The 21185-nt window shown below is 44.3% G+C and overlaps 4 protein-coding genes across 4 annotated transcripts in view; 3 read left to right on the plus strand and 1 right to left on the minus strand.

Annotated features, from left to right (window-relative positions):
- Positions 1 to 12: 12 nt before the first annotated feature.
- Positions 13 to 4408, minus strand: rex1bd (required for excision 1-B domain containing). The gene is made up of 5 exons (XM_018728024.2): positions 3978 to 4408; positions 3652 to 3734; positions 3361 to 3565; positions 2033 to 2121; positions 13 to 1234 (listed from the first exon to the last, which is right to left on the minus strand). The coding sequence occupies exons 1-5, from the start codon at positions 3978 to 3980 to the stop codon at positions 1162 to 1164; spliced, it is 453 nt and encodes a 150-aa protein (XP_018583540.1). The 5' UTR covers positions 3981 to 4408; the 3' UTR covers positions 13 to 1161.
- Positions 4409 to 4660: 252 nt separating this feature from the next.
- haus8 (HAUS augmin like complex subunit 8) lies at positions 4661 to 8679 on the plus strand. Its single transcript, XM_018728127.1, has 10 exons — positions 4661 to 4745; positions 5059 to 5132; positions 5233 to 5288; positions 5580 to 5727; positions 6115 to 6225; positions 6315 to 6409; positions 6508 to 6666; positions 7312 to 7453; positions 7652 to 7793; positions 8441 to 8679. The coding sequence occupies exons 1-10, from the start codon at positions 4681 to 4683 to the stop codon at positions 8565 to 8567; spliced, it is 1119 nt and encodes a 372-aa protein (XP_018583643.1). The 5' UTR covers positions 4661 to 4680; the 3' UTR covers positions 8568 to 8679.
- Positions 8680 to 9071: 392 nt separating this feature from the next.
- Positions 9072 to 12753, plus strand: sac3d1 (SAC3 domain containing 1). Its single transcript, XM_018728069.2, is given in 5 exon segments — positions 9072 to 9119; positions 10222 to 10591; positions 10978 to 11254; positions 12224 to 12650; positions 12652 to 12753. Coding segments are annotated over 5 exon segments (1134 nt in total). The 5' UTR covers positions 9072 to 9093; the 3' UTR covers positions 12686 to 12753.
- Positions 12754 to 20374: 7621 nt separating this feature from the next.
- The window catches only part of cpamd8 (C3 and PZP like alpha-2-macroglobulin domain containing 8), a 57357-nt gene continuing 56546 nt past the window's right edge, over positions 20375 to 21185 (plus strand). The window contains exon 1 of the mRNA XM_018728033.2: positions 20375 to 20712. Within this exon, the coding sequence (XP_018583549.1) occupies positions 20609 to 20712 (104 nt within the window). The 5' untranslated portion in view covers positions 20375 to 20608. The remainder of the gene's footprint in view (positions 20713 to 21185) is intronic.

Consider the following 21185-nt stretch of genomic DNA (forward strand, 5'->3'; position numbering starts at 1 on the left):
AGAAGTGACGTTTGGTACACGCTCCAAATGTCTGGTCCTGCAGGAAAATATGTGGAAATTTTCAAGGGAAAAAACCTCTGTGGGAACTGGTTGCACTTCACAGTGCCGTCAACCTATGATTTTTAAAGCAGACTGGAATCTCTATGAGCAGAATTGTATTCTGTATCAACTGTACATGATCTGCCTTCAACAGGACCTGCATCTGAGTTATATTCCTATGAAACAGGTAAATTAGAAGATATCTAAATAGCTTTTTAATGCCACCACCCTGGAGCACTGAAAGAACAATCAGTCTGAATGTAGCATTGAGACCAGAAGCTGTGTAGTAGAGCCTATAGCCACACCTTGTGAACAACCACATGTGACACATGCAAGGGGACGTGTACATGTCAATGCATGTCAATGCATCAGAGTGAGGACATTGCCACTGTGACAGCAACTAGGCATTCCCATATCTCCTCGTAAAGAACAGATCAGTGGAAGTAAGGAGGAGAATGCTATGACAAAGCCCACTGTACAAATTCCCCCAACTCTGCTCCAGAACTTTTACCCAGGAGCAGGGGAATTGCTGAGCACTCATCGAGCGAAGGCCAACCCCGGTAAAGTGAGCAGCCAATCGGTGGTTTTGTGGTTTCACAATGGCTAGTCATGTGAAAGTGGTGATCTGATACTTTGCAGTGGGATTTCACTTCATTCCTCTGAATTGTCTGCGTTGTGTGTGAGAGAAACTTTTTGTTTCATTGCTTCTATTTTTGTATTGAATTTGTATCAACATATTTAAAAATCTGAAGTTACATTTATTTCCTTAAGTTATGTGTAGGTAGCAATAATAACAATTATGATAAGCACACAGAATAACTTTATAAAATAATAAAAAGTAAAGAATAGTACTTGGACTGGAATTTTTATGTACACACTGACCAGACTTCACCAAAATGACATTTTGGGCAGTACATTTATAAGAAAAACATGGTAAATGAAGGGAATAATATTGTGGATCATATCCAGAAAATATGTTTGCAAAAAAGCAAGTAAGCATCAAATGGAGCAGTAAGGCAGATGGATTTAAATTACAGATCATCATCCTGCATCTGTGCTGCAAGTGAAGCCAGTATAACCTTATCAGTCCCTGTCAAAGAGGTCACTTCCAGGGAACTCTCTTCACTCGGTTTCCTCCGAGTCATACTTAAAGTCCTGCAGGATCTCACTCAGTGCCTCCTTGTTCCTTATAATGCTGGAAAAGAGAAACAAGATAACGTACATGTTACAGCGAGTACTCTACATAGTGTAGCCTGTTTTTTTAAAAAAAAAAAAAAAAAAACACTACCCCAGGGAGGGTGACCAGTCCCTCACTTGAGAATGCACGGTCAAGCCTCTGCAGTTTGATGAAAGAAAACGTGCTCAGCTTGGCAGGCAGTTAATTCCATGATGGCAATCAACATTTCTCAGCAGGTCTCAAAACATGAGCAAACTATTTCATATGAAACTGGACTGATAACATTGTACCAAAACTAGCATATTGACCTTGCACCAACATACATCCAGATGAAGTATATGTCAGTTGAGTAAATTAAGAATCTACGGACTTCTGACTGCTGTGAGCTCTCCTGCCATCAAAGTATAAAAACTAATAAAACTTTTGATAATCTAATTAGCAGCATTTTTAAATAAATTATCTTTGTTGCTTCACTCCGTTTTTTTGTTTTTAAAACAATCTTGTCCTAACAAATGGGAGGACACCTTGAAGTGTGACCTTTAACTGAGTGTCACTGTCTCAGCAAAAAGTGCTATGATTGCCCCATGCTACACAAATTAGTGTGCTCTAATAACTTTGTGGATTTCTACTGATTTCTCCTTGAATTTTTCTAACATCAACCAGACAAAAAAGACCACATCTTACAAGAAAATTAATAAAAATACTTGCTAGATTAACCTAACTGTGTGGAAGTCCTCCAGTTTTATGTCTGGAAAGAGGAAAGTGTCAGTGTAGCTTGCGATACACCGATCAAAAAACACGGAAATTGGTTCTTACTCCTGTCTGATTTCTTGGATTTTCTCCTGACAGCCCTCATCTTCTGGGTGCTCCTGGGCATTCTGCTTTGCCAGCTGCAGCTTGGCTGTCTACAGTCATGATGGACCACAAACAATTGATAATAAACATAATGCATTCACATTTTAACAGAGCATTTCATTTAGTGGTACAAGCCTGATGTCCAGCGGCACATCATTGCTGTTCTTTTTTTTTTTTTTTTTTTTTTTTTAAAAACACAGTTATTCAAAACACTAGTTCTCCTGTTTTAAGTATCATAAATGTTTCTACCAGTGGGAAATTTTCAAAAAATCTTAATTGTAGGAGGAAATCAGAGCACTTGGAGATAACCAAAATGAACACGGGACAACATGTAAACGCCATCAGACTGAGCCAGACTGAAACCCGTGTCTGAGGACAGCTCAGGAGCTGTGAGGTACCACTGCTACCCACAGTGCCACCTTAATAACAGTACTAAACAGACAAAGTTATCCTCAAGACACACAGGTAAAGTTTAAATGTTGTTACTGTTTATAATTAAAAGTGATTGCTGAAGAGTTCTCTCATACAGGGGTAATGTATTAATATGAGAAAACATTCGTGAAACACAATGCTCAGTGTTCAACACTATGAGTCATTTTGCCATATAAGGCAGCAGGCCAATGAAGTAAAATGTATGATTTGGATTTACCATATTTACATTTATTGATTCAACAGATGTTTTTCACAGAAACAATGTACAATGATTATTAACTAGTATTTAGCTGACAGCTCCCTAGTCATTCACTCATTTATAAAGGAGAAAAGTGTTACACACTGTTTCACTCACACATACACACACTCTGAGCAATTTAGTGACTGATTCTTTAGACTGCTGAAGGAAACCAGAGCACCCAGTGAAAACCCATGCGAACATGGTGAAAGGATGCCAAGCATACAGTCAGATTCAAGCCCAAGTCTGAAAGCACAGCCCCACCAGCACCACCTGGCGCGTGACTGTGCCGCCCCTAGACCTTAGAGAGTCATATAATAAAGACAGCAAGTGTAGGCAGCAGGTAACATAGTGTCAGGGGCTGTTTGACTTACAGCCTGAATGTTTCAGGTTCAAATCCCACTCCTTCTTTTACCCTTGATATAAAGTGCTCATCCGAAACAGTGTATAAATACCGTGTTGTAGTAACCGGCCAGTTATATATTGTACTGTTTCATATCCAACACACTGTAAAGTAGAATTGATCAAAGTGATCAGATAAATAAAAGACTATATTATTATTATTTATCATTACTATTATGAGGATTTTCACTGGGCCTGTGCTCAAGATGCATCTCACCAGCTCCAGCTTCTGTTTCTCTTTCTCCTGCAGTTTCTCGATGTGCTCCGATAGATCGACGCGATCGAAGTCGCGGTGCAGCCGCTCCTTGATGTCCAGCACTTCCCTCGAGATGCCGCCGAACGCCTGCGCGATCTCGTGCACGAGCTGCCGGTAGCGCAGGAAGTCGTAGTGCGGACCCGTCCTCAGGTACGCCTCGTGGCCCCTGTCACGTGAGCAGCGCGAGCCGTTTTCGCAAAGCAATAAAGGCAAAGCGCAGCGTACGAGTTCGATGGTCCGCGCTTCACTTACTCCTCGAACAGCGTGTAGGCCTCCACTCGTTCGGCTTGAAGGACGTAGAACCTTTGGATAAGTTTTTTCAACTCGGTTGCTGACTGGAAGTGAAACAAAACAACATTAGCAAAAATGCCACGCTCTGAGTTGAATTAAAACTTTTTCGGAGAGCCATCACACAGTTGTGTATGCTGTACACAACGTGAATAGTCGTAAATTAAAAAAAATCCTCTGAGACACTTGTAGTTGTATTTTTCCAACACCACGTCTTACTGTAGAATAACTCTTAGTAGCAGTGAGACATAAACTTGAGTAACTTGGCTGCAACAAAACACCAGACCAACCATGACAAATCTTTCCAGCAGAGACTGTGAGTTCGCAGCTCCGTTGGCGTTGCGAGTATGACAAGAAACACACAGATAATCCCCCACTGCAAGTTCACACAGGCCGTGTAATTCGTGGTCTAACGCTCATTCGGAGTGACCATCTTCTTTTGCTTTGTAACAAAGTTTGTTTTCAGTGCTAACGCAGACAGACAGAGCCACACACCGTCAAAGTTACATATGATCTACGGCGTTGCGGAGTAATGTGGAACACCCCGATAAAGGTATATTTCTTATTTTAATGTAAAACAACTACATATGTACACTTGTTACTATTTGGTAGAATTTCAGCTTCAGCAACAAACTGCCACAAGAGATAAAGGTTAAAAGGAATTGGAGATGTGCGGTTCAAAACGGTGAAGCGGGCACGCTAGACAGACTTCCTAGCTAACTTCCTGTTGATGTCCGTCACTAAATGTTTCCCCGTATAGTTTGGCATAAAAAAAGACAAAGGCGTGCGCTCTTCCAACATGGTGCATATTTATACATTTTTCTTTTTGGGGGTATTAATAAGCTCAAGAGTTATGTTTTTTAGAGGTATAAATGTAAGAAGCCTTTACGAAATTCGCATATCGTTCGGTAACAAGGCTACGGAACGGTCCTAAAGCTGTCGACGCCGGCCGGAAGAAATGAGTGTGGGGCACTCGGTTTACTTCGAAAAGTTATGGCGGCAAGGAGGGTTTCTACGGTTCGTAAAGCACCTACATCCTTGTCGAGGGATTCAAACGAGTGAGTTATATACCTTTTTTCCATAGTAAAGTTAATATTTGCAGAATATGGATTTTTCTGTCAGCGTCGCTCGAACAAAGAAAGTAGAAACAATGAATTTTTTACGGAATCGTCGTCATCGTTTTTTCCACTTACCGAACTAACTAGCATTCTGACGTGATCATTACAGCTGAATGGAGATAATATTTATATGGGTGCGCTTGTTTGTCTAGCGAAATAGCAGTATTCAACACATCTAGTTAATCGGGTGACTAGTAGTATGAAATTGAAACATAATAATAGTGAACTTGTTTGAACTGTCTTTTTGTTGTAGCTCAAAGGATGGAAGTCAAAACAACAACAGCAGCAGCAGTGGCACTGCTGGCAGTGGTGGAGTAAAGAAAAAAGGTAGGGTTTAATAAATATGTTATAATGTGATTGTGAATAAAAACTTAACCTATTACTAAACTACTATAGTTTTTGTGAACACCTCACTTTCTCTTTTCAGTTCCTCCCGTAAAATCCAGGTATCTCCAGGCAGTTGACAGGAAACAACCGGCTAAGGTCAATTCTCTATTTTTGTTGTTGCATACTGAAATGTTTAAGACTTTCATATGACATTAGATCATCAGAAATCTATTAAATCATACATCTCATTTTTATTGAATCTCGTTGGCAAATATTTCAGGTGTTTATATTTAACTTAAATCAAAGTTACTGCTGTAGTTGTCTTGAGGCCCTTTAAGTTCTTAAAAGGTGGTTTACAGTTGTCTGTCCTCACACAGCATAAAATGAAATGCACCTAAATTCCCTGGTCGTAACTCTGTTCTATGCTGGTAACACGTGTTCTTACAGAATCCTGTGCTCAATGAATCCGCTGCCATGGCACTACAACCTGCATCACGAAAAACTGGCAGTGGTTACAGATTCAACCACAGCGTGTCCCCCAGGCGTTCCGTGGCCTCCCAGTCCCTACTCAGTCCTTCATGTATGCAAAGTCACAGTTAAGTTGTTCTCGTAATGTAGAAGGATAAGTAGCTTGCTTAGAACCAAAACACATTTATTTAGGTACAGGTCGTGCATCTCCAATTTTTCCATTACTTAAGCCAAAAAAAAAAAAAGATTAAAGTTCACCTACACATTGTGACTATACATTAACCTTTAGCAGGTATTACAATGATTTATCCTCTTTCCTCTGAAAATGATTCATTGGATTCTTTAATATATTTGTACTTTATAATTGTGTCAGTGTAACACTGCTTATTAATCATGTTATTTTACTGAACTAGGAAAAAGCTTATGTACTGAAAAAAGTGAAATACATTTTCAGTTAAATTTTCCTACAATGGCAGGGACTAATATGTGCATGTATTTTGGTCTGTCTTAGCAGCAATGACTAGTAGTATCCTGGAGCCTTCACAGTTAGGAGGAAACATTTTGCAGTCCACAGTACTAGATGGTCACTGTGTTCATCCAGACTTTGATGTATCAGCTGTAAAAGGTAAATATTATTGTTAGACCCCTGTTGTGCTGATTATCTTGATATGATAAAAAAGAAAGTTTTTTTTTTTCCACTTCTTTAAAATTCAGCAGAGAAGACAGTCATGCCAAAGACTGTTGAGCCAGAAAATCAGAAGGCGATCTTAGAGATGCAAACTCTAATGCTGTCCTACCTCACAGCCAAGGTAAGAGTTAGATGTATTTTAAATTGGTTAACAGAAATATGGCATGAAACTCCGGAAGACCTCGTTCTCATGTTTGGTTCTTTCTGTGTAAAATTTAGATGGAGAGCAATAACAAGAAATTGAAGGCAGAGGCAGAGACAAATATTCTGTTGGTTTTGGAGGAAGAGGAGAAGATGAGGAAGAGAGTTCATGAGAAGAAACGGCAACACCTGCTCCTAGAAAAGATCAAGCAGCTTAATAGTGTGTTAGACATTCAGGTCTGTTTTTCCCTTAATGCAAACCCATAATTTTTAGTTGACAAATTTTCAGTTTGTATGGTAATGGTGCCTCCTTCTGTTTATTCTTTTATATTTAAACAGAAGGTGATATTTTGTGCAGTTCCAAATACTATTTGTGTTGTGGTCTAGGAATGTTCTGAGTTTGTTTTATATTCCACAGTGACCCCATAAACTGCAGCTTATTAACAATAAATCGATTGTAACCCTTGGGGTAAGGGCATTTAATTTTTGCAAGACTGAAACTTCTGCAGTTGTAAAATGCCAAGTCTTCCTTTGCAGTTGTGTTTTCTGACAGTTTTGTTCTGTGTAAACAAATAGCTACAGAAAAAGTTCAAATTGTTTTTATTCTCATTCCTCTATATAGCTTGTATACAGTGGAACAAAATATCATTTCTCCAGAGACCATGGTGCAACACAGAACAGGAGTACAGGACTGAAAAAATAGGGCTGTGAAGCTTAGTCATGTAATATATTCCATTATGTTTCATTCTTTGTTTATAGATGGATGATGATACTTGTGTTTTCCATGCAGCCACTAATTTTGCTAAGAAGTTAGTGGTTCTTTAATATTAAGGGGGGGGACTTTTTTTTATTTGTAATTTTTTTTTATTATTATATCTTCAGCTCACAGCACTCACTCCTGTAGCAACAGCTGTAAAGCAGTTCACAGGGGAGTACAAGGAGTTTGCCACTGCGGTGGACACAACATGCCATGAGCTTCCCATAAAGAACTTCTCCATCAAAGGGGATAGAAAGGAGTTCCTAGGTAGGTACCATTCCTTTTGTGTTTTCTTCAGTAACACTGGGAAACATTAATTTTACCAATAAAATACTGCTCCATTATTTGGCTAATAAGTTTAATTTAGGGATTGTACAAAGACTATTAAACTGGACTATAAAGAGTACATTGCATTTGTTTTCTGATGGTGAAAAAACTAAGATGCACAATTGTTGTTGACTGCAGATAAAGCCAAGGATTTTCTGCAGCAGAGTGAAAAGGCACTGCTGGGGTACACAGTAGTGGCAGAATCAGGCGATGACAAGGCCTCTGATTTCCTACATAAGATCAGAGGTTCAGCACATGAACTTGATGACCAGCTGTCAAGGTATGCTTAAAAGGAATATAATGCTGAACTGGATGGGTTCTGAATTCCAGTTATGAAGTCCAGTCCTGTGTTTAAAAAAAAATAAATTAATAAATAACTGGAGGAAAGACCAAATGGTATTCCTGTCAAATAACAGGTAGATTTACCTGTTAGGTAATTTTTATGAATTTAAACAGGGCCTGTCTAAAGTTTTAGGAAGGGCCTTAAGTTTGATCAAGTTTTGATTGTCTTCTTCAGGTGATTTTTGCATTAATGTTTAAGAGAAATGAGGAGTGTTGTGACTGATTTGAGCCAGATGAATGGGCCATAATGGTTTCCTGAGTGGCTCAGTTGACTAATGCACATTCCTTGTGTGCAGAATAAGTCCCGAAGTCTAAATCTCAGTATGTTTATGGCTTGTGTAGTTTGCCAGTTGCTTCCTAATGGCAGAAAAATGCTGTTGTGAAAGACCAATGTTTGCACCTTGGCTGCTCACAGCATGTGGCTTTTGTATCGAGTGCTGCCGTTTGCTGCATGGCACGTACTGTTGCGTGCACCCGAGTGTGAAAAATGGCCAGATGCTGCTTGTCTTAAACCTAATCCAGAAAGTATTTACATTTTTCTTTAAATTATCATAGGCCTTCTCACTTTGTTTTTCGCTTTTCCAGGGTTTTTACGGATGTTCTGGAATTATCTGCCCTGGTCAGTCGGCACACTGTTCAGGTGCAGCAGACTTTGGAAGAAGAGAAACTTGGGATGGCTAAAGCACAAGCTCTTTACCTTGCTAACCAATGACGCAAATGAGCTGTTGGACAATTTCCTGTGATTCAGTGCAAATGTTCCCATCATTTGATGTGATTGCACTAAAACTGTCTTTGTAGAGTAATTAATTGTAATTTTGATTAAATAAAGAATTTTTTTGAAGTGTTACAAGTTAAGCATTATTATTTGTACAGTGTTTTGGTTAGTTCTTGTTGGTACAGTTAATGCTTAGAAAATAAAAGTTTAAAAAAAATAACTGGTTGGAATCCCACGTGAGAAAACGCAATATTATTAAGCTGCTGCTTTCGTAAATTGCAAATCCTGCTGAATTTAATAGAAAAGCTAAACAATAATCACGTTCCTCTATGGACCAACAAAAAGGAAAAAGTACAAATTTCTTTTTCTCTAGTGGGTTCCTTACGCAGCTCGAGAAGCTGCTTCGCAACTCAACTTCTCTGCTTAGGGCGGAAATGTCGTATAAAAACGCGTTTCCGGTGCGCGCGCGTGCGTGCGTATCAAATTTGTGCAGGCGTTCTGTGACGTCATCGGGCAGTTCCACATGAGTAGAAAGTCGAGCGGTAGCGCGTGAGTATCTCGCCGTACTCGTGTTCCAGTGTCCTGGAAACGGAGAGGTGTTCAGATGCGTTGTGTATGTAGAAGCTCATGTGTCCCTATACTATATGCAGACGGCGAATGTTATTTCAAGAGAATGCGGATGTCCAGGGTCTTAGGGTTATCAGGTTAATACATGATGTCATGTTCGTTGAACATCGATCATGTCTCACGACGAACAGTTCGATTCGTGAGACATGCGTGAACTCACGAGAAAAGGGCGATAACCGTAAGATCTGAAAAATGTCTGTGCTCAACGGATACTTTTTATTAACGTGGATTTAATAAAAGTATCCGTTGAGCACAGACATATTTCATTCACATGTAAGAAATGTTTGCCTCAAATGTTTTATTGCGGCGGAGTAATACATGGGAGCGATTGGTGTGGAGGCGCAAGTTAAGAACTCAGTCCCTGCAGTTCCGTTTTCCCCTCGGGGCCTGGAGGGGCCGTAAGGCGGCTCGCACAGCACTGTCTCCATCCGCCGAGTTACACACTGCCCAAAAGCTGTGATACACAGTAGTGTTTGTCCCCAGTCACAGCTCTGCTCTGGGTCACCTCGCCTGCAGCCAAATACTAGATAAACACCCGCTTCTTTGTAATTTAGTGTTTAAAATATTTGTTGGTTATTTGGACACTTTGTGGCTACTAGTAATGGCACTATTGTAGTGCCCTGTGTGAAACATAAGATGATGAACTGTTATTTCTAAGCTTTAATTGACACATTTGTCCAAAAAGGATTTGCTGCATTCCATAATAATATATGGATGAGGGACCCGTTGTAAGTGTATCTAGCAGTGTAAGTCACCTTGGTGAATAAGGTGTGTGGGCTCATAAGACTACATAGAGTTCATTGGAAGTCACTTTGGAGAAAAGTGTCTGCTGAATAAATGAATGTAAATAATAAACTTTACAATGGTTTACCAATTTATACAAAGAGAGATCAGTCCAAAGCAACGGCCAGATTGCAAGGCGACATCCCTAACCAGGACACTACGTGCTACCCCAAGGAAAAATGAAAGTGATTTTTTTGTTTATTTTTTCCCCAAAAACTGTCTACTTTTGTCGTTTCTGTAGGGGGTTCTGCTCCCGCGGTAGGGGAAGGGGACGTGCTCAAGGTACCCGCTGGCAGCAGGGCCAACTGAAAGAGGAGTGCCAGGATGAGTCGGAGCCAAGGGGCACATGCATGCGCATGTGTCCAGATCGTGAGCTTCGGGAGAGGGAGGCACAGAAGAGGCTGCACCGGTTTGAGGTGTTGCCAGGCACTGAGAAGGATCGGCTGCCTCGAGCAGATCCAGCTCGTACCGTGAAGGAGTACTCGCGCCCTGCAGCTGGGAAGGACTGTGTGAGAGCCCACGACTTGCGTCCCCCGTCTGTGCTGCTGGAAACCGTTTGCTACCTCATCGACCACGTTGCTGTGTCCCCCTCCCTGCAACCGTGGACTGAGGCTGGTGGAGTCATACTGTCCATTTAACTCGTCAGTTCTTGAAAAATATACAATACGGGCTGTAAAGCACCATGTTTGGCTGAGATGTCGCGACACAATAGAAGCACAATACAATTGTACTTTTATCAGTTAATGTAGCCAGTTTATTAACTTTGAGCTGGAGTATTTCTGAACATAGCTCTCTTTGGGTCTTGAGACAAAATTCAGTAGTATTAAGTGAACCTCCTTGTGTATAAGCAAAAAGTTTTACAAGAAGTGTGAATAAACTAAAGAAATGAGTGGTGATGAATAAAGAGTATATACAGTATAAGTATATATTGTATAATAAAAAGTACAGTAAAGTGGAAGAAATGGAAACGATCCTTTGCAAACCCCCCCCATTGCAGGTGTACGACTTTGTCTTTGACCGGCTGCGCAGTGTACGCCAGGACATGATCATCCAGCGAACGTCCGGCCCTGAGTGCGTGGCGGTGCTGGAAAAGACAGTGCGCTTCTTGATCTACGCTTCTTACAGACTGCGAGACGAGCCACTGCGACTCTATGACCCACGCATTAATGACACACACCTTCAGGAGAGCCTGAGCTGGCTGCTGGACTGCTATTCCCATGGCCAGCATCCTCACCAGGAGGAGATGCAGGCTCTTGGCCTGCTCTACAACCTGGGTGAGCTCTTGTTGCATGTGCAGGAAAGCTACTGCTTGTGGATTCTACTGAAAGGAAGACAAGGCTCTGCAGCTGGGCTTCACACATCTGATCCTGGCAGGCGAGTGTCCAAGGAACTTTCCAGGTTTCCACAGCAATTACACGCTTCGCCGAATTCTTTGCCTCCTGAATTGATCAAATCCAGGTTTCTCTCTTCTGCCAGGATTAGATCTGAAAGCAGTGTCAGATAAGAATGTGGTTTTTTCCGGTGGTGTGGATACAGTAGTGATGTGTCTTCACTGGAGGGCTGCAGTGCGTGGAGGATTTCCAGCTTTTCTTGGCAACAAGCACTCCCGGTACCGAGAGAGGAAGGCTTAATTCGTTCGCTTGGAGGAATAGTTCAGTTAAGTGCGAAAGTGCTCCGGTGGAATGTAAACCTGCACTGACTGTCGCCCTTGAGGTTCAAGCTTATTAACAAGTTCATTTTAAGTTTAGGTGTATAATTTTTTTTAAGCATTCCCACTATTATTTGCTTCATCACTCTACATTCTTTATACAGGCACAGCAGGATGCTAAATAGAGCCATTGCCTTTTAATCTGAGCGTTCCTGGGTTGCATCCCCACCCCCTATTGTAGCCCCATAAATTGAGTTTTTTACCCTTAACTGGTGCAGTAACAATTCATATCTGTATAAAGCGGTGAATCATTGTAAGTAGCTTAGTATACAAACCTGACATTGGAAGTTGTCTTGGACAAACAAATGTACATTTATTTATTTTCTCAAAAGCTGCGTAATTTTACTGGAGCAATTTTGGGTAAGTACCTTACTCAAGGGGACTGCAGCAGGAAGTGGGATTCGAACCTGCCACCTTTGGGCAGCTCTAACCAATATGCTCCCATCTGCCTCCCAATAAAAATATATAATAAATCTTATATCCTTACAACCTCGTTTTGGAAAGTATTTTCAGCATTTTTTTTGGCTTGTTTCAGGGTCCAACCGTGCCCTACAACATGCTCTTGAGCTGCCGGAGCGAGTGCGAGAGGCTCCAGCGATTCGCCTAGCGCTGGCAGTGAACCGGGCCCATCTGGAACGCAATCCTGTGAGGCTGCTGAGGCTGGCAAGGCAGCTGGACTTCCTGCAAAGTTGTGCGCTGCACCGCCATCTGGGGGCTTGCTGCCGAGACCTTCTGCTGCTGTACAGCCACGCGTACAGCAGCCGCAACTGTCGCTTCCCCCTGCAGAGGCTCGCCCACATCCTGGCCCTGGAAGAGTCACAGGCAGCCTGGTTGTGCCAAGCCCACGGGGTCACTGTGGACAGAGAATGGGTGGTCTTCTCCAAAGTGTCATACACAGAGGCTCCCACCAAGGACCTGCGCGGCCTGCACTTTTGCGAACTGGTGGACAGCAAACGGGAAGCACACTGTTGCCAGGATCATCCATGGATGTGCCTAAGACTTGCCATCTTTGTTGACCCATGTATAATTTTTCCAATTTCTTTAAAGTTGCTGATTGTTGGGGGTGGGGTGTTTTAAACAATGTACATGTGATTTTGAAATAAACTTTTTTTTCCAGTTAAAAACTTTCATATTCTTGTCTACATGCTGCTCTTGGTACTGCTGGTGCTTTAATGATCGATGGTTTTGGGTTCACAGGTGACCTCAGCTCTTTGTGGAGTTTGGTCATCACATGTTTTTGTCTTCGAGATTTCTTACGCAATCCATAGACATGCTCTGGGCAGCAGGTGGCGTAACAGTTAACGTTGCTGCCTTGCACTGAAAGGACTCTGGTTTGAATCCCACCCCTGAGCAAAGTACCTATCCTAAATTACCCAGATGTATGAATGGCTAAAATCATTACTGTCAATTTCTTTAGAGAAAAGCATCTGATGATTAATAAAGGAGGCTATTTAATCTTAGTGAAGCAGTTAGAGTGTATAATTGCCTGGTGACTGAAGTATCTGGTCTGGTATTAATTGCTGAAAATGTACGAATGGCCATTCTCATCAAACAGGTATACAACACTGCACTTTGCATAATTTTATTATTTTCTTAGTGATTTAAAGCAAAAAAAAATCTGGTTACAATGATGATACTCCATGCAAAACTAAAATGAAAAATGAAATCTATGCAAATCTAAAAATGAAAATGAATCTGTGACCGAAGGATTGGCCGAGCTGCAGTAACTTTTGCCAGGCTTACGACGAGAGTGTGGAATAACAGCAAGTTGACGGTACACACCAAGGTGGCTGTCTACAGTACCTGCGTCCCCAGCACTCTGCTGTATGGAAGTGACTTCTGGTCTCTACGCCTTCCACATGCGCAAACTCAGGTGCATCCTTGATGTTCGGTGGCAGGACTGAGTGACCAACGAAGAGGTCCTAAACCGAACTCGGATGCAGAGCATCTACAGTCTGCTGCAGCAGCACCATCTTTGACGGCTTGGTCACGTTCATCGCATGGCAGATGGGAGAATCCCAAGGACCTCATTTATGGCGAACTTGCCTCCGGCATCAGGGCACTGGACCGCTCCCACCTTTGCTTCAGAGACGTCTGCAAAAGTGAGAAATAAAAGCCATGGGCTTGACAATAGAAAACTGGGAGGAGTGCGCAAGTGACCGTGCCTGCTGGAGGCAGGAGGTTCGGGAGGGTGTCAAGAGGAGGGAGGCCGCGTTGAATCGGGCAGCAGCACGGTGAAAGTCGTCTACATCTACAACACCAGGCAACGGTATTTACAAATGTGCCAGTTCCCAGAGAAACTACCTTTCCCGTGTGGGACTTTACAGCCCCACCACGCACTGCTCTGCTAGTGCTTCCTGATCCTGTGCGCATGTGCCATGGTCTCTCAAGACCGACGGTTGCCATAACTAACGGTCCAGGTTATGCATTCGACAGAGAAAGTCACAGTGGATCCTTTTGATGCCCTTCCAGAAGTGGCCACAGGAATGTTTCAGATGTGATCTGAAAATAAGAACTTGGTGTCAAGAGTAACCCAGAGATTCTAGGGTACTGGTGTCAACAGCAGAGGTCCTGTGAAGCACATAACTTGAGTGGTTCATGTAATAGTTAGTTGTGAGAGGTTAATTTTCATTTGGTAGGGATCCAAGGGGACATGTCATGCAGAAAAAGGATGTAGAGAAAAAAAAATGGAAACATCCATGTCATATCAATGGTAGCAAAGAGATAGATGCATGTTTCTAACGCAGCTGGGAGCTGCAAGCATATTATTCAGATAAAGTAGTAATTCTAAATTGCTGAATAGAGAAATATAATCTCTCCAGTTTATGGTGCTTAATAGGAGAAATTAAGAAATCATCTATGTGTATCCTCCAAAATCCTTCAGTTTCCTAAAGTTCTCACAGTTCATGTTCAAAGGCTGGCAGCTTAGATGATGCAAGGAGAGATATTAAGGCGACAGCTTGTCCTAAATTTCGCTCTGTGGAGCCAGCTCGTGAACAAGTAGATCCATTAGTCGAGACGTCAGTATATCATACCTCCATTACCTAAGTAGGTGTCAACGAAGCACCGGGGAAGTTGGTTTTGTTTATGCTCTTTTGTTATGACTTCACTCGACAATCTTCGAGTGTCTTGGCTGACTAACAGAACAAGCACTAGACCTGCTCACGTAACTGTAAAACCCAACTCGGGCATGGAAGGAAAAGAATGCTTCCAGATGCAGTTTTTAGCCTTCCTCCCGATGGGTAGGTGTTATGGAGAGATTTACATTTATTCATTTAGCAGAAAGGCAAAAAGAAAGAAAGCGAAAAGGCAACATGGAGCGCCGTGTGGGCCCACCACCCGCAAGGTCCAACATGGGGATCGGGTGCAATGCTTTTCAGGCAGCAGGAGCGGGCAGGGTGGCGTGTGCCGTTGCAGCCCCTCGCATCAAAAACTGGCTCTCAGCATGTAGAATGTAACCTCACGGGGGGGGAAGAGCCGGAACTGGTGCGGGAAGTTGAGAGATACCAACTAGATACAGTTGGGCTTATCTCCACTCACAGTGTGGGCTCTGGAACCAAACACGGAGGCAAAGGGGGTGGTCTCTCTCCTACTTAGGAGCTGCACAGTGTGAGAGGCGCCGGGCGGGTGTGGGGATACTCACAAGTCCCCGGCTGGCTGCCATACAGTTGGAGTTTGTCCTGGTGGACAAGACGGTCACCTCAATGTGACTTAAGGTTGCAGAGAGGAAAACTTTGACTGTTGTGTGTGCTTATGCACCAAACAGCAGTTCAGAGTATTTAACCTTCTTGGAGAGAGTGGGTGGGGTTCTGGACAGGGCCCCACCTACAAACTCCATAGTCCTGCTGGGGGGCTTCAATGCTCACGTTGACAATGACTGGGAAATCTGGAGTGGGGTGAACGGCTTGTCTGATCGAAACTCGAATGATGAAATGTTTTTGGACTTCTGTGCTAACCATGGTTCGTCCATAACAAACACCATGTTCGAACACAAGGATTCTCATATGTGTACTTGGTACCAGAGCTCCTTGGGCCAAAGGTCAATGATTGACTTTGTAGTCATTTCACCTAACTTGAGGCCACATGTTTCTGGACACTTGGGTGAAGAGAGGTGCTGAGCTGTCAACCGATCACCATCTGGTGGTCAGTTGGATCAGATGGCGGAGAAAACTGATGGACAGACCTGGTAGACCCAAGTGTTTAGTTAGGGTTTGCTGGGAATGACTGTCGGAGGACCCTGTCCGGAATGATTTTAACTCACCCCTCCGGGAGAGTTTCTCCCATGTCCTGGAGGAGGTAGGGGACATGGAGTCTGAATGGACCCTGTTGAAACTCCACTGGGAAGCAGCCAGGCACAGGTGTGGCCAAAAGCTTGTTGGTGCCAGTCATGGCAGCAACCCGAGAACCCGCTGGTGGACACCGGTGGTGAGGGAAGCTGTCAAGCTGAAGAAGGAGGCCTTTAGGGCCTGGTTGGCTCTGGGGACTCCTGACTCAGCAGACAGGTACCGGCAGGCAAAAAAGGCGGCAGCGGCTGCGGTTGCAGAAGCAAAATCTAGAGCATGGGAGGAGTTTGGAGAGGCTATGGAAAATGACTATCGGTTAGCCTCAAAGAGGTTCTGGAGAACCATCCGGCAGCTCAGGAGGGGTTGGAGGAGCTTCGCTCAAGCTGTGCTCTGACCTCTAATGAGGACATTGTCAGGAGGTGGAAGGAGCACTTTGAGGAACTCTTAAACCCTAGAGATATGCCTCCGTTACAGGAGTAAGGGCCAGAGGCTTCCAGGCTATCAGAGTCCATTTTCCTGGTGGAAGTCACAGAGGTAGTTGGTAAGCTCCATGGTGCCAAAGCACTAGGGGTGGATGAGATTAGCCCAGAACTGCTTAAGGCCCTGGATGTTGTATTGGTGTCATGGCTGACAAGCCTCTTCAATGCTACATGGACCTTGGGGACACACACACACACACACACACACACACACACACACACACACACACACATTTTCAGAACCGCTTGTCCCATACAGGGTCACGGGGAACCGGAGCCTACCCGGTAACACAGAGGGCGTAAGGCCGGAGGGGGAGGGGACACACCCAAGACGGGACGCCAGTCCGTTGCAAGGCACCCCAAGTGGGACTCGAACCGCAGACCCACTGAAGAGCAGGACCCGGTCCAACCCACTGCGCCACCACGCCCCCCCTACCTTGGGGACAATGCCCTTGAATTGACAAACTGGGGTGGTGGTCCCTACCTTTAAGAAATGGGACCAGAGAGTGTGTGCCAACTATCGGGGTATCACACTTCTCAGCCTCCCTGGGAAAGTCTATGCCAGGGTGCTGGAAAGGAGGCTCCGGACAATTGTTGAACCTCAGATTGAAGAAGAACAATGCGGATTCTGTCCTGGCCATGGAACATTGGACTAGCTTTTTACCCTCTCACAGACAATTGAGGGGGCATGGGAGTTCATTAATCCAGTCTACATGTGTTTTGTGGACTTGGAGAAGGTCTATGACCGTGTTCCCCGAGAAATTCTGTGGGAGATGCTTAGGGAATCTGGGGTGCTGGGACTACTACTACTGGGGGCCATTCAGTCTCTCTGCACACGTAGCAAGAGCTGCGTCCACATACTCAGCATTAAGTCAAGCCCGTTCAGTGTGGGTGTTGGACTCTGCCAAGGTTGTGACTTGTCCCCACACTCTTGTTTGTGGTTTAATGGACAGAATATCAAGGCGCAGTCGAGGTCAGGAGGGCATTCTACGTGGGAGTCGGAAGGTGACGTCTCTGCTCTTTGCAGATGATATTGTCCTTTTAGCACTGTCACAGGGTTGCCTCCAACATGCACTGGAACAGTTTGCAGCCGAGTGCGAAGCAGTTGGTGTGAAGATCAGCACCCCCAAGTCTGAGTCCATGGTTCTCTCATGAAAAAGGATGGCATGCCCCCTCCAAGTAAGAGGAGAGAATTTGCCCCAGGTGGAGGAGTTTAAGTCTCTTGGGGTCTTGTTCACAAGTGAGGGGAGAAGGGAGCGTGAGATTGATCACAGACTGGGAGCAGCGGCAGCAGTAATGCAGTCGCTGTACCAGACTGTAGTGGTGAAGGGGGAGCTGAGCCATAAGGCGAAGCTCTCCATTTATTGGTCGATCTACGTCCCTACCCTCACCTATGGTCATGAACTCTGGGTAATGACCAAAAGAATAAGATCACAGATACAAGCGGCTGAAATGAGTTTTCTCCACAGGGTATTTGGACTCACTCTCCGTGATAGGGTGAGGAGTTCAGGAACTCAGAGTAGAGCTGGTACTCCTCCACACTGAGAGCATGGTTTGGGTATCTGATAAGGATCTCCCTTGGGTGCCTCCCTTTGGAGGTATACCAGGCATGGCCAACTGGGACGAGGCCCCGAGGTCAGCCCAGGACCTGCTGGAGGGATTCTTATATCTCCCAGTTAGCCTGGGAACGGCTGGGGATCCCCGGGCTGAGGTGGAGGAAGTTGCGGGGGACAGCAGTGGCTAGGCCTCTCTGCTCTCCCTGTTGCCACCGCAACCCTGGAAAAACAAGTGGGCAAGAATATGGATGGATGGATGGATGGCATTTAGCAGATGCTTTTCTCCAAAGCGACGTGCATCTCATTGAAAATGCAATGTGTTCATTACATTAGCAGAAAGACATAGATGCAGATGTGTGATTCTTAAGTATAGTTTCTTTTCACCCATATGAATCAATGTATATCACACGAGTAGCTGCATAAAACTTTATCTAAATATCCATTCCTAATCGCATTCCTAATATATATATATATATAGTAACATATTATATATTATATATAGGATATATTATATATTTTATGTAATATATAATATATAATACATATTATAATATATTTTATATATATATATATATAAATATATTATATCTAAACAAGGGGGGGCGCCGTGGCGCAGTGGGTTGGACCGGGTCCTGCTCTCCAGTGGGTCTGGGGTTTGAGTCCTGCTTGGGGTGCCTTGCGATGGACTGGCGTCCCATCCTGGGTGTGTCCCCTCCCCCTCCAGCCCTACGCCCTGAGTTGCCGGGTTAGGCTCTGGCTCCCCGTGACCCCGTATGGGACAAGCGGTTCAGAAAGTGTGTGTGTGTGTGTGTGTAATATCTTTTTTTTTACATGTCTACTCTATCCTGTACTGTTTTTCAGATTTTTGACTGCAGTTTATTAACTTTTTTCTTATTTTATTTATGTATATGTTTACTAATGTTCTTTCCAGCTGTGGTAAATTTGAATAAGGTGCTTGCCTGAATTACTCCAGTAAAACTGCCCTGCTCTTTAAAGTAAAGACTGTAAAGTACTCACTGTAAAGTAGCTTAACTATCAATGCAAGCCACCTTGGAAAAAGGCATAAACTAAACAAAGTTGTTAGCAATAATGTCAATGTCACTTTTGTTTCATCTGAGTTGTATGCTGCTTTTGAGAAAAGTTTCTGCTGGCAGCATAGTGATTACATTCTAACTCTCTTTTTATGAAAACATTTCCAGTAGTTTAATTTTAATGTTGGTTAGGGTTATTGAAAAAAAAAAAACAAATGTTTTCTAGAAATTTTTGTTTTAACTTTATCGCAGGTTTTTCAGTAGACCAATACCAGCGAATAAATCGAACGATGATCTTGTTCGGCCTTTATTGATTGTGCATTCGTGGTAAAATCGACTTCGAATTTATACCGTGAGTTACGAACGGTCTTCCGGGTCCAATCGTGTTCGTAAGTCGAGGAACGACGGTATCGACTCGGATACCTTCACAGCACCTCAGTGACAATGGGTTCAAGACAGTAAACATAATGTTTCGTACAGGACGTGTATCTTCACAATTTTTAGTGGTATAAATATGTCTTTATTTTGATAAATCATTATATTGTGTGTTTATTAATAGTGTTTATGACTATAGTATGTTCTATAAATGTTTTGTGTGTTGTTGCACCGTATCCTACGACGTTTATGTGCTGAAGACGTCGGTCGCCAGCGTCCCCGGTCCCTGTGTGACTCGGACCCCGACCACGCAGCACGTGCTCGCCGTTGAGAGTGACGCCGAGTCGCCGCTTGAGGGCGCTGCTTGATAGCAGTTTGATCTTGAATCTTCATCACTGAATCGCCGCATTGATTCCAAAGTGTACGGTTTGAAAAAGAAGGTTTTCTCTTCTCCGCGAGGGCTGCCTTGCGCGTGAGATGAAAGTGTGTCTTTAGTTATTAATGTAGACCTGTTGTCGCATGCTTCACTAAGTCGCTACATAAAGTTGTTCATAGTTATTTCGTCTTTAATTCTTACGGATGCGCTCAGGGTGTTGATACAAACTCGTGATAGACAATTAACTTACGTTGATTTACACCGTAAACTGATTAGTTTTACTAGTGGCCCACTGGTGCCGGCAGTCGGAGGGAGGGGAGCCGTGGCTCAGCGGGGGATCCAGGCCAGGGCAGGGGTTCGAGCCGCGGAACGGTCCGAACAGCAGAAGGACGGGGGGTCCGGGGACAACGGCGGAGGAAGAGCAACGCGAGACACGGACATGTGTCCCCTTGTAGACACCGAGCGGCACGTGGCTGGACGGCCGGACATAGTGACGTTCACATGATGTGAGAGGGGAAAAGTGAGCGGGTGAACAGGACACTTCGCGTATGTGCGCGCGCGCGCGCGCGCGCGTGTATGTGTGCGTGCGCGGGGTGAGGAGAGCTGCACGATTGCCCACTGTGGGCTGGAGCTCGATCGATGCAGGGGGGCGACCCGGCGGCTCTCGCGCCTCCGCTCTCATGGACACTGTGGAGTAGAAGCTGGCAGTGCGAGCGCAGCTTTCAGCGCGTGTTGTGGCGAAGCTCTCCGGCCGATCGCTCTCCGCGCGCGCACTTTGTGCTCTCGAGAGGTTCGCCCCGCGCGGGACGTGTCGGCCAAGATGACAATGAGAGCGTGGAAATGCCGGGTAGCATCGTGGGCTCTGCCGTGGGCGCTTCTGCTCGGGATGGCCACGGCGGGTCACTCAGAGTCAGAGCAAAGACAGTAAGTAAAGCGGCAGAACAATCATCTATTTGTTATTATTATTATTATTGTTGTTGTTGTTGTTGTTCTCGTTGTTGACTCCACGTGCATTGGCGTGATTTTAATAAAAACCCCACACGTAAAAACTGCAGTCTGCCCTTGGTTGTCCCGTCCAACGTCACTTCACTGAAGTTGAAGCGAGCAGCCGCGATCGCGAGGGGTACAAACGTGCTTCTGCGCCACTTCGCTCCCTCGGTGTCACCGCGTTTTGCGCCTCGCGCGTAAAACATAAGGATCGTCGGAGGGAGTTTCGTCGGAACCGCGAAGCACAAGTAACAACGGCGCGAAGAGCGCTCCCGCACTCAGTGATGCGATGCGACACATCTCTATTCTGGTTCACCAATACTACTTTTCCCCGCATTTTCAGTACCCCTCGAGTCCACGTTCATTGACGAAAGGCGCAGAGAGTGAGTTTTGGAAGAAACCCGTTTATA

Source organism: Scleropages formosus, chromosome 9 (assembly GCF_900964775.1).
Source record: "Scleropages formosus chromosome 9, fSclFor1.1, whole genome shotgun sequence".
Lineage (NCBI taxonomy): Eukaryota > Metazoa > Chordata > Actinopteri > Osteoglossiformes > Osteoglossidae > Scleropages > Scleropages formosus.

Bases quoted from the DNA above. Each gene is read 5' to 3' on its own strand.
- rex1bd (XM_018728024.2), bottom strand. The intron at 3,566-3,651 runs GTAAGTGAAGCG...CTCACGTGACAG, and splicing joins GCCTACACGCTGTTCGAGGA to GGGCCACGAGGCGTACCTGA. The intron at 2,122-3,360 runs GTGAGATGCATC...TCATGACTGTAG, and splicing joins AGAAACAGAAGCTGGAGCTG to ACAGCCAAGCTGCAGCTGGC.
- haus8 (XM_018728127.1), top strand. From the start codon at position 4,681: ATGGCGGCAAGGAGGGTTTCTACGGTTCGTAAAGCACCTACATCCTTG. The intron at 4,746-5,058 runs GTGAGTTATATA...TTTTTGTTGTAG, and splicing joins TTGTCGAGGGATTCAAACGA to CTCAAAGGATGGAAGTCAAA. The intron at 6,667-7,311 runs GTCTGTTTTTCC...TTATATCTTCAG, and splicing joins ATAGTGTGTTAGACATTCAG to CTCACAGCACTCACTCCTGT.